This window comes from Callithrix jacchus, chromosome 5, assembly GCF_049354715.1.
Source record: "Callithrix jacchus isolate 240 chromosome 5, calJac240_pri, whole genome shotgun sequence".
In the NCBI taxonomy this organism is placed as follows: Eukaryota; Metazoa; Chordata; class Mammalia; order Primates; family Cebidae; genus Callithrix; species Callithrix jacchus.
Genome location: NC_133506.1, coordinates 128,032,733 through 128,045,506, shown reverse-complemented (window position 1 = coordinate 128,045,506; position 12,774 = coordinate 128,032,733). Strand labels below are relative to the sequence as shown.

The window sequence follows — 12,774 nt, the reverse complement described above, 5'->3', positions numbered from 1 at the left end:
AGTGAAATTGGCAATGAGGAGGCTGATCCTATGAAAATTATAAGCACTGTAAGTACTCTAATATCTGACCCCTGACTGCCATGGATGTGCACCTGCCTCCCACCTATAAAGATTCTTCCAGTAAAAGAATCAAAAACGAAAATATGCAGACAGACTTCTGCACATCAGTGCATTTGCCTGAGGTGTCACCCAGCCATGGCTTCAGAGGAGGCATGTACGTGTCAATTGAGAATTGAGAATAATCAGCCTTTGCTTTCTGTCTGCAGAGGCTGGCAAAGGGGAAACAAGCTGCATAGTTTAGTGCTGGCAAAATAAATCACTTACTGATAAGCAAGAGTAGGTGGGTGAGTCGAAAGATGGGTGGATGGGTGAGTGGGTGGGGTCCCCTTCCTGATGTATAAAAACAGAACTCCTAGGTTTGGGGTTAATGTTACAATTGGACTCCAGGAAAGCACACACTGTACATTCAAAATAATTCTAAACCAGTTTTAAAATTTAAGAAGTATTTTTCCTCTAGCACGTCTGAATAGTATTATTTATTAAGAGAAAGGAGCACATGCTCCATGCCGTCTTTGATTGCTCCCTTGTGCTCCTAGATTGACAAGTGATACCAGGGAAGTCACTGCTTGCCTTTGTGCCTTCGGGGAGGCGGGGAAGTCTGAAGGCTCACCATCACCTAACTCCTTCCTGAGATGGGGCACTTGGCTGTGAAGCCACAGGAGGCTGGAGGGGTAGAGGCTGGGGGCAGGAAGAGGAGGAAGTGAAGAAGGGGGCGATGCCCGGGAGGGCTCTGGGCGAGTAACCAATTCCTTCACTGGGGGCAGGCGGGAGTCTCCAGGGTCATTATGGGGCAACCTGTGCAGGGAAGGGAGGATAGAGGTTTCCGGAAGTCTCTCGCTCTCCCTCCTGCCTGCTCCCCTCCTTGGCCTAGCGGTTGATTGCGAGGAGCAGCGGAAGGAAGGATGTATCAAACAGAAAGAAGAAAGGACCCCTGCCGGTCGACCCCTGACATCCGACTCTGAACGGCAGCGATCGGGAGGCCGCGGCGTGTTGCAGATTAACAGCAGCGAGGGCAGGAGGCAAATCAGATGCCTCGGGAGCTGGCTGTTTCCTTTAGCCCTGAGAGCTGACTGTAGGCACAGATTCCATATCAAAGGCAACGGGAATCAGACTGTGGCAATATTACATCAGGTCCTGGACTGGTGGTGGTGGTGGTGGTGGAGGGGGGGCTGGGGGTGGGCAGTGGGGGTCCAAGTCTGAAAAGATGTCAGTCAAACACCAGCCGAGTTTCTAGACCTTCTGTGGCCCTTCTTGCGAGCAAGTATGCAAATAATAATACAGTCAGGCTCTATCACCTGCAATTAGTACAGGGGAGGGCTGAGTAACTGGGAAGACTGAGCCTTCTCCACGTGGTTATCTTGTAAGGCTTTGAAGTATAACTTTCCTTTTTGCTTTCCCTCTGCATTGAAATTTCCCCTAAGGGAGGGGTGGGTCTAAACTACCTTTAAGATGAATTTTCACTCCCTGAACAAGGCTTGTAAAAGCATGAGAGAAAATGCCAGGAAAAAGCATGGAAACGTTTTGGGGATAAACTATGGACCTCCATCTTTGCACGCGATCAAGGGACAGCCGCTAACCCCAGTAGCTGCATGCTTACTGCCTCCTTCATCTATCCAGGCAAAACTTAGAGTACAAGTGTATGCTGAATCTCCAGATAGAGCAAGAGAAGCCCAACTTGGGGGAGATGACTGGATCTTGATTACCTGGGATAAAAAGAGATCCATTTATGGTAGGACTGTATTTATGTCTGCACAAACTTGGGGTTTGCCCAGGAAAGGAGTCTCAGAAAATGGGTTGGAATTGGGCATTTCTGATGTCTATCCTATTCCCTGCGTTGGCTTATAACACTTTCTCCAGTCCCCAGATCTTGTATTAGGAAATGAGATTTGTTATCAGGTGTTGTAGAGCTTCCATAGTTTTCCCAAGTCTCTCTGTGTCTGCCAGCTCCATTGACGTTGTTACTCTTGCTGGTTTTCCCTCTTCCTTATATTTTCTGTGAAAATGCTTAGGAGTTTTTAAGAACTGGTGGCTGCCAGAGAGGTTAAACATTATAAACCATATAAAGCAAAGAAATCAGTGTGCTCTCTCTGGGGTGTTTCATTGCTGTATACCTTCTCTTTTTTTCCTTGAAAACCCTAATCATCTTCCGTGGTGGGAGGAGTTGGAAGTGAAGGGATGGCTATTTGAGGTGGGGGGAATTTGTGCTATACCTGCCTCTGATAAGACTTTTAATTTTACATTCATCTATGCAAATTTCTTGTAAAAGAGCTATGCTTTTTCATTCATTCACTCACTTAGCCATTCAACAAACATATATCCAGCACATGGCCTTGAGTAGATCAAGGCTGAACACTGTTTTTAAAAGGTATGTTTCTGTAAATATGTACTCTTCCCTGACCACCAGACCCTGCCGAAACTTTGAGCGCGCGTGTCTGAGAAAGAATGAGCAAGGGAAAATATTCCATTGGAAGGGAACTCTTGTGTCTCACCCCTACTGAGATAGAGGTGATTATGGGCATCTTCTAAAGCACTGAGGACTGTAAGGTCTCCTTAAGGGGGTGAGGGATATGATGTTTGAAAATGATAGTAAAAACAGCTTATGTGGAGATAGTTTATGACAGTTCACAGAACCCTTTCACGTGCGTTACTAGAATGAGCGTTGGGTTGACGATTACGCAGATACGCTCTCATTAGTACTTTAGAAAGCACTGAACGCATGGTGTGTTTCACCAAGAAGTTAGCAATTGTTCACAGCTGTAGTGTCTGTGACACATGTCCCGAATGATCAGATTAGCTAACGTGACCAAAGAGGAGAGGCTTGAAATCTCTTTCACTCGGTTCCATCTCCTTATTTTGTCACTCACCGAGTGTGTGCGGGCATCCGTTCCCAAAACAAAACAGAGATGAAAATCTAACCTAAAAAATCAATAGTGATGATTTTTAGGGATCAAGTCTCATTTCAGGATTTTGCGTTGCTTCTGTTCCTCTGGGTGTTTCCTTGGACCTAGAATCAATATTTAAAACAAAACAAAAACACTCTACTGGTTCTCAAGTTTTGACCTTTGTGTCATTTATCATCAGAAGTCATGGGATCCACAATTACGGGACCCAGGGCTGAGTTAATCTTTGAGGGATAAATTGTGGCACATTCTGTTTTTAAGGGCTGTTCCAAATCTAAATATCTTTGTCAGTGATTTATGATCTTCTGTGATTGTTTATTTAGTTCATTTGGTCTTGGGGAAAAAAAGACAGCTTTTAGGGTCAACCTTCAGTGAACAGTGGCTGGACATCTCAACAGCCTCAGCCCAGCCTTGGGCTTCTGCTGAGATGCAAGCATAATGACCAGGAATGTGATCTGTTCCCCAGCCAGATGGTCAACAGCCAGAAATATTACTCCCTCCATGGTAACTACGACCTAGGAGAGGTGGAGAGGGAGGATCAGCAAACCTGGTTGATCTGAATGGATTTCCACTCCACGTTCAAGCATTTTGGGTTTGAGAAAAACCCCAGCACTTTGTGCCCCGGGCATTTTTTCCATTAATATTTTAAACTGATGTTCATGTCAAGGGAAATTTAATACATACGTTTCTGATTCATTTACACTTAACTCATCAAAATATTGTTCTGTAAGAGGTGATTGGTGTCCAAGAAATCTTAAGAGCCTTTTTATAAGCTTTTAAACTTCTTTTAAACGTTAGGAAACAGAAGTTGCAGTCTCCCCAATGTAAACAGGAGTGAATCCCTGGTCGGGGGAGGGAAGGCAGGAAGGTGGAGAGAGTGGATATAAGGCGCCAAGACACACTGACCTCAGTCCTTGAGGGACAAGAAAGTGGAGCCCAGGACTTTCCAGTCCCTACCTAGCGATCAACGTCTCACCCACAGTCAGGGGAGCAACTGGTGGTTCTACTTTTCTGAATTCTGAAGGCAAAGGCAAGCTTTTTTTTCTGGGGGTCCTGCTGTTGGCAGAGAAAGCTCCCAAGTGTTCTGCAGAGAAGGATATAGACTCCAAAATTTTACTTCCAGGCAAGACCTCCCCCCACCCACATTTTTTCCCCATCAAAGAAAGTGCTCATAATGTATCCTTTCATTTATAATTTTATGAAGGTCTCAATTGAACATGTAAAGAAAGTGGAAAAATTCTAAGTTGCCATGGATGTTTGGCATTTTTCCTGCTATACTAAAATCTACTTTCTGCCCCAAGCAAAAATGGTTTCAGAGGGTCCAATAAAAGGGAGTAGACAGTGAGAGCAGCTCTAGAACCAGAGTCTTCATGAGATATGTTTGTATTTGCATTGTTTGGATATGATCGACTTCTGTTTTACTCTATTGCACTTGGCTTTCTATGGCAAAATACAGCTCTTTTGCATTTCATGAAGCTTGTAACTTCTGTAAATGAGCACTCACGTGTTTTACCACTTTATCTTGTTTAACTCCTGCATCTACAAAATGATAAATGTAGCAGAATCCAGCATCTCTTGTTTAGGTGTATTTATTTGCTCTATATGGTTTTGATTTTCCCTCTTTTCTTAAAAGAGGGAAAGCTTGAGAATAAATCAGCAATGATAAAAAGTTTTGGTCTCTTTTTGGAATTTTAAAAAATTCTCATAATTTCAAGCAAATGCAGAAAGCATTCATATTCAGAAAATGAACCGAGGAAAAATGTTAGACAACACTTCAGTTTTGTCTACTATAATATTTACAAAGTGGTAGCTTTTTTTTCTTGGTCTAAGCTTTAATTAATTGGTATGAGCAATATCTGCTTTTCTCCTGCCTTGTGTTAAACAGATTCATGATTTTCTAAAAACTGATGTTTAATGAAATTGAGGTAGGTTCTTTTCTACTATCTTACGTGACTTTGGGTGCATAGACCAAGGTTATTTATACCCTGTAGAAGTCGGTGGTATTAAATCCACTCAAGACATAAGAGAAGTCAGTGGCTAAGTCATGCAAAACGTTTGTCAAAAGACTGTAGGGTGAATGTGCTTTTTGCATCCAATGTTTTACGTGTGGGTCTAATACAGATGCTGTGCATGCATCTTCTGCAGGGACCTTTTCAGAAGAGCCTCTTAAGACACGTGTTTCACAATGCGGTCAAATGCGTGCTGCTGTACGACCATGCTATTTGGTAAGGAATGCCCAACACTTCTGTGTTGTCAGATTTAGATGTGGAGATTTGTTGAAGAAATTGCATATGGAAATTCTTCCATGAGTTCTGATAGAAACATGAAAAACATCCTTCTGAAAAACAGGGTCAGTGTCTGAGTACTTTGAGACACTCATCTACTACTATTGTTTAAGTATTTCTTTTTTGGAGTAAAATTTCAAATAGAATTACTATTATATTACCCTAATTATACTATTGTTTATTTCAATAAACAATAAACAAAGTTAAATTCTTTGTATACTTTTTTCTTTTGAAAAAAAGCTAATATGACAAATATCTTCATAACTGCTATTGACTTTTTAAAACTCTTTTTTGAGCGATGAATTTTACAACATCCCTGAAAGCTTAGGTTTGAGGTGTGTACCTCTCACCCATCATGAGGTATCAGTGCTGATCTCTAATGTTGCTTTTGTGCTACTTAATTATCAGTTGGCAATGGAAATTCTTGTCCAGGGAAGGTAGGGCTACACATATATTTAGCAAGGTTTTAAATTTTTTTCTCTGTTGAGTTAAAGTTTTGAAAAAGAAAAATCAACTGATGTTAACCATGCTGACACCTATTAAAAAGTTACTTTAGTTGGTTTTGTGATTATTGCATTTAACTGTCACAGTTGCCCCAATTCATAGTTGAGAAAACTGTGGCTTTAAAAAGTCGTGTGATGCAGGGATTGATTAGAGAAACCAGCATATCTCCTTGCAGTGCTGGGTAACTTGAGCATGTTGGCTGGACTGTCTCTTTGTGATGATGTTTGTGTTAACAGCCCAGCATTAGAATGGGGACTTAATTGACAAACAGAACTGTCTACATTTTCTTTGACATAATATTTTTTTGAGTTCAGAAGAATACTTTTTATACCCAAAGCCACATTTGCTCATGTTAGTTGTATAGATATATTTCCAGTTATTGTTTGTTCATTGATTCACTCAATGAATGCTGACTCTTAGCTGAATAAGGCTGGAAATAGGCAAGGTACCTGGCTTTGAGTATATAATCAAATTGGGGAAGCAATACAGAAATAATTAGTAAATCATGTCAGAAGGTCTAATACAAGTAGTTTACAAAACAACTAGCTTTATCGTATGACTTTCAACTTGATTTTCTATTTAGGAAGCCATATTACTAAGAATGCAGAAAGTTAAGCCCTCCTAATATTTACAAACCCTCCAGAGTTAACTTTCTTCCTGCCCTATAAATATCATCTCAAGGGTTTGATTTTGCCGCAAAAGAGCAGATAAGCCCAATTTAAACTGTGGTTCCTAATTCTGGAAATATGCAAATGCTGCCAAAAGATAAGCTTCATGTTCAGTTTTCTCCTGGCTGTTAGTCACCAGAAGAAGAGAGTCAATTTCCAATTTATTTCCAATGTTAAAAACCTTCATTTTGAACATCGTTTTTCATTCATAGCTACATCCTACCTCTCTGCAATGGTGGGAGACCCTTCCCCAAATTGCCCTCTTCTTTATGAACTGTTAAACCAGCAGAAAGCACTAATTAAGTGACCATGACTCTGAGGATGATTGATTACACTTAGATTTACATGTTGCCTTTTGTGTTCAAAGAACTGCTTCAGCATCAACTAATTAATCTGCAAGTGAAGAACACTTTCAGCATTACTCTATAATTAGACAATCTCAGGAGGAAACAAGAGGATTTCAGAGGGGAGTCAGATGATTTTGCAGACCACTACATCATTTATTTTTGCACCATTCAGGTAAAATGGCCAGACCTGAATCCAGTTGCCAACTCCTTATTCTTATTTACAAATAGGTTCATTTTTAAAAGTCCAGAGTTGTGTAACAGATGAGGAGTTGGAAATAAAGACAGATGAATAATCAAAAGTATTGCCTTTCATTTCAGCTTTTTGGGTTATTTTTAACACTTTATTCCCCATAAAGAGTGAAATTAAGCAAATCTGTTTCAGGACATGTGGTAGACCATTCTTTCTCTCTTTTCTTCCCCAACACAATCTTGTTTTTAAGTTATTGCTATATGTGTGCATGTATGAGTAGAGGATTAATACTTCTTTTAGGCCTTCATTTCCTAGGTAGTAAGAATTTGAGACAGGACAGATCCAAAACGTATCTGAAGGGGCTAACAAACAGAATTTTATAAATATTTTTGAGAAGCAAATGTTTGTAAGGATGGTTGATCAACTGAATGAATGTTGGGAATCTGTTTAGTGTAATGATACATACATTAAGGTAGAATATATCTGTATAAATTCATCCGCAAATTATATTTAAAACCATAATTACTTTTGCACCAACCTAATACATAAAACAACGACCTTGACTAGTAATAAAAGACCAATCTTTTTACCCAGACATCTCATCTGTATGTATGGGTCAGTAGGCCAGCTCTGACCCATACATACAGATTGTATGATATTAAAATGATATTAAAATGTCAAGCCTCTGTTGGTCAAATGGTTGTTTATCAAACTTTCATTGAAGCATAAGCAGTCTTCTCAGCTTTACAAAATAGAGGGATAAAGCAATAAGCAAATTCAGTTCAAGTTTCTGTTTTTGGTTGGTTTCAGATGAGCTTGTGTCGAATGCTAAATTTTCCCTACTTCAGCAACTAGCTTGAACTGTATATGAAAATTAAGTGTTTGTGGGGGAAACATCATTTATTTTTTTGAAAACTTATAGCTATGCATTGATTTGTATTAACTTCTCTCTCCCACTTCACTTAATCACAGAAAATTAAAGTGATGATCTGTTTTTAGGTTAGAATTTGCTAAGTGAGTGTCTTTGGGAGCGTCACTGAATTTTCTCACTAGGAGTATGCAGTTTCCAACCTGTCAAGGCCAGCCTAGATTTACCATGCCACACAGGCATTCTGATACAAAATTCAAAAAGTTGGGATTGTTAGAAGGGCTAGAAGGCACAGATTGCACTCAGTTGGACAAAGATAAACAGAAAGCATGCTTTTTTATGAAATCGGAGATTAAATGAGTTGATGGAATCAAGCCTAGACAGCCACATAAGCCAAAGTGGAAAATTATAGACTAAAATGCATCTGATACTGAAGAGAATGACTCTCTCCAAAAGCCCTCACTTTTTATTTGACTCATGGAGTCTTTATAAGCTCAGCAAACCCTAGGATTTTAACAAGAAAAAATAACAGCCTCCAAACAGCATGGCTTTCATCCAGTGCTTTTGTGATTTCAAATGACCAGATTTGAAACTTTAATCATCTCACACCTAGGGATTTTTTTGGTTTGTTTTAATTTGTGAAGCATGTCCACAGACAAAATGACTCACAAAAAAACAGAATCAGCCTAAACCCCCAATTGGCCCTATTCCTCTGTCAAATCAAGACAGTCAATTTTGCCTTGGGATTTCAGAGTGTCCCTAAGTGGCCTTTATATTGACGCAATGTTCATCTTGCAACTGTAATCACTCGTTTCTTCTGAAGTGTACTTAAGTAAATCCATTCATGGACATTATTTAGGAGATTAGAAAACCCTTTTCCACGTGAAATCTTTCTTCCTGAACTTCCTTATGACTTGAGATGATGACTTCTTTGCTTGGCATGGATCCCACTCTGAGAGCCTGTTTTACTGAGGCAGCATAATAGGGGATGTGAAGTCTTGATATACATTTGGAAGGTATGTGAACATGAAGAAAATGCCCTTTGAGAGTCCCTGATCACTTCTGAAATTGTAATTCATAGGAAGTTACTGATAACTAAGACCTCTTTTTAGGGGGAAATAGAAAAAGAAAATAATAGAACTTGGAGGATCAGGTCTTGATCCTTTCAGAGTTGTTAATGCTAATGACACTATTCTTTCCTTTTTTTCCAAAGATAGAATGACACTAGTTAGAAAAATAAAAGTCTGTTATTTGACATTTCAGATTATGCCTCCAAATCCTATGGATAGCAACCGCAGAAGAGACAAAACCCAACAGCATCAACAACAGAGGATCTCAGTTCAGGAAGATATGAAACCCTTTGTAATAAAGAGAGCAACAGTCGTGAACATTTGTGTAATGTGTCTTTATGGCAGAACGACTTATATTCCTTTGGGTATATACCCAGCATTGGGATTACTGGGTCAGATGGTTCTGCTTTTAGCTCTTTGAGGAATCATTACACTGCTTTCCACAATGGTTGAACTAGTTTCCACTCCTGCCAGCAATGTATAAGTGTTCCCTTTTCTCTGCAACCTTGCCAGTATCTTTTTTTTCTTTAAACTTCATAGCCATTTTGACTTGTGTGGGATGGTATCTTATTATGGTTTTGGTTTGCATTTCTCTCATGATCAGTGATGCTGAGCATTTTTTCATACGCTTGTTGGCTGCACGTATGTCTTCTTTTGAAAAATGTCTGTTCATTTCATTTGAAAAATTTCATTTCATTTGCCCGTTCATTGCAGCACTATTCACAATAGCAAACACATGGACAGCAAACACTGTCACCCGACAGTGACAGATTGGATAAGGAAAATGTGGTACCTCTACACCATGGAATACTATACAACCATAAAAAAGCAAGATTGTGTCTTTTGCGGGAACATGGATGGAGCTGGAGGCTATTATCCTTGGTAAACTAACACAGGAACAGAAAACCAAATACTGCATGTTCTCATAAGTCAGAGAAAAATAATGAGAACTCATGAACACAAAGAAGGGAACAACAGATACTGGGGTCTACTTGAGGGTTGAAGATCAGAGGAGGGAGAGGAGCAGAAAAATAACTATTGACTACTAGGTTTAGTACCTGGGTGATGAAATGATCTGTACATCCAACTTCTGTGACACAAGTTAACCTATTTAACAAACCTGCATGTGTACCTAAAAGTTCAAAAAAAGAGAAGGCAACAGCTAATTTCATGCATTCACTGATGTGCTACAACTTTCTTCCATAGGAAGGTGCTCTCCCTAGCTGGTATTTTATAGTGCTTTAAAAGCACAGGTTGAAAAATCCCTACTGGCCTGGCTAGCCTTGAGACTCCTCTGACTTCAGGTCTTTCATTTGCAAAACAGAATTAAGCACCTTCCTTGTTGGGGGTGACCAGCTGTCCCAGCTTGCCCAGGACACTCAGTTATAGCCAATGAGATGGTTTGGCTGTGTCCCCACCCAAATCTCACCGTGAATTGTACTGACCCCCACGTGTCAACGGTGGGGTGAGGTGGAGGTGATTGAATCTTGGGGGTGATTTTCCCCATACTATTCTTATGGTAGTGAATAAGTCTCACGAGAGCTGATGGTTTTATAAATGGCAGTTCCTCTGCACAGTCTCTCTTGCCTGCCACCACGTAAGACAGTACTTTGCTCCTCTTTTACCTTCTGCCATGATTGTGAGGCCTCCCCTGCCATGTGGAACTGTGAGTTCATTAAACCTCTTTTTCTTTATAAATTACCTAGTCTTGGGTATCTCGTCATTAGCATCATGAGAACAGACTAATACAGCCAAATTCTAGATAGCCCATCAGTGCTGAGCAAACTGATACACTTCGTCCCCCTCTATGAGAAGCAAATGAGAAAATGTGTGCAATATATATAACACAGTGCCTGGCACACAAGAAAAGCTCAATTTATTAGCTATTATTAAATGGATTGGAGAGGGTCAAACTTGGTCTCCCCTCTCCACCTCCATATGCATTTTATAAAATAAGCAGGAAACACAACTTTCCATGACCAGATGTCAGATTGGGTCACAATCTTCCTGATGACCCTGAGGGATTTGGAGCAGTGTGTCATCCATCCATGGTTGAGTGTGGAGCGTAGACAGGATGGGAATTGAACAGACACATGAACAAGGGTGTTCTGTTCTCATTTTCTCTATGGATTTCATCTCAGCCCAATTCTTCTTCCCATGGATAGTTTCAATTCTGAGCTTCTGGGGTCCCACATTTTCAACTTTATAAGGTTGGTACAAAAGTAATCATGGTTTTTGCCATTAAAAGTAATGACAGCCAGGCATGGTGGCTCATGCCTATAATCTCAGCACTTTGGGAGGCCAAGGCGGGCAGACCGCAAGGTCAGGAGATTGAGACCATTTGGGCTAAATGGTGAAACCCCATCTCTACTAAAAGTACAAAAAATTAGCCAGGTATGGTGGCACACACCTGTAGTCCCAGCTACTCAGGAGGCTGAGGCAGGAGAATTGCTTGAACCCTTGAGGTGGAGGTTGCAGTGAGCTGAGATGTCACCACTGGTCTGGGTGACAGAGTTAGACTCTGTATCAAAAACAACAAAAAAAGTAATGGCGAAAACCACAATTACTTTTGTACCAACCTGATCCCTTTCCTCGTAATCAAAATAGCCAACCCATAGCCAACCCTTTCTATATCACAGGTGATCTTTAATCACATTTTGGTTTTTACATATAGTAACTCATTCAACCCTTGAAGTAGCAATGTTGTTTTCTGCATTTTGCAGATGAGGACACAGAGATACAGAAAGATGGAGAAGCTTGCCCAGGGTTTAAGAATTTAGCTGTCAGGAGACAAGATGCAAATCAAGGTAGGCTGGCGTCCTTCAGTCTTACTTTCCTCACCTGTAAAATGGGCCAATACAAACTGCTCACCGGTTTGTAGGGCTGTTGAAAGAATCAGATGATTTGGTGTATGGGAAAACACATTCTTAGCTTTCAAGTATTAGCCAAATATGCCCTCATTATTTTTTCATCACACTTTTATTTGCTCACTCTTGCTGTATGGTCTGACGTGGCAAACATTTTGAGAGCTCATAGGACTGCCCCGACAAGGTAGGTCCTTTCTGTCATCAGGGACACAAAGCCTGATTTCTTTGGAACCCTCCCCTTGGGGATGAAACTTAAAACAATGAATTGTCCCAAACTTAGGTCAGCGATGGCCCCACCTTTCCCCCTCTTTCAAATAGCCCTCGTTGCTATGAGACGCAGAGCACAAAATGAGGTCCCCGGCATCACCTTTGCACAGCACAAAAGTGGACCATCCTGCTTTGAAGATGGGAAACAGATGACAAAGTTTAGCCAGGGATTGAGTTACCATTCTGCAGCCTCACACGGCAAACTAATTGGAATTCAGGCCTGTTTGAAAGAATCCAACCAAACAACGATGTCCTTAGAACACGTGATAAAAGGAGCTGAACCTCCGCGCTTGGGTTTGCTTTGGATTTGAAAGTTCAGCAGAGATGGTGTGTGTACGCTGTGCAAACTATTCACTTTTCTCCAGTCCCTGTTTGCACACACCCGCATGACACCCTCTCTGATTAATGAAGGCTACATATGCACACTGACATCGGCATTGCAGCTCCAGAAGCATTAGAAATTTCCCCAGGTGTAGCTAGTTTATTTTCAGGTGTGGACAGGGTGGTCATTAAAAACAGAGCCAGATTTGGTCTCCTACCTAAACTCAACACCTCCTCTGCCCCTCCCCTGGCAGCAGTTTTATGCCTGTGGAGCCTATCTTTTGCTTGTTGGGCATGCAAACCTTTCACTCATCAGGGGCCCGGAGTACTTTGGAAGCCTTGGATGTGTCAGTATCAGTAAACTAATGGAAGCCATGTGTTCGCAGAATGGAAACAACCTGGCATCCTAAGGCCCCAGACATGTCTT

General features: G+C 40.9%; 1 protein-coding gene across 1 annotated transcript in view; it reads left to right on the top strand.

The window, feature by feature from the left end:
• Positions 1 to 356: 356 nt before the first annotated feature.
• Positions 357 to 12,774, top strand: part of LOC118153514 (uncharacterized) — a 154,452-nt gene continuing 142,034 nt past the window's right edge. The window contains exons 1-7 of the mRNA XM_078375435.1: positions 357 to 368; positions 736 to 1,191; positions 1,678 to 1,789; positions 5,106 to 5,185; positions 9,086 to 9,257; positions 9,607 to 9,774; positions 11,616 to 11,699. Of these exons, the coding sequence (XP_078231561.1) occupies positions 357 to 368; positions 736 to 1,191; positions 1,678 to 1,789; positions 5,106 to 5,185; positions 9,086 to 9,257; positions 9,607 to 9,659 (885 nt within the window). The 3' untranslated portion in view covers positions 9,660 to 9,774; positions 11,616 to 11,699. The remainder of the gene's footprint in view (positions 369 to 735; positions 1,192 to 1,677; positions 1,790 to 5,105; positions 5,186 to 9,085; positions 9,258 to 9,606; positions 9,775 to 11,615; positions 11,700 to 12,774) is intronic.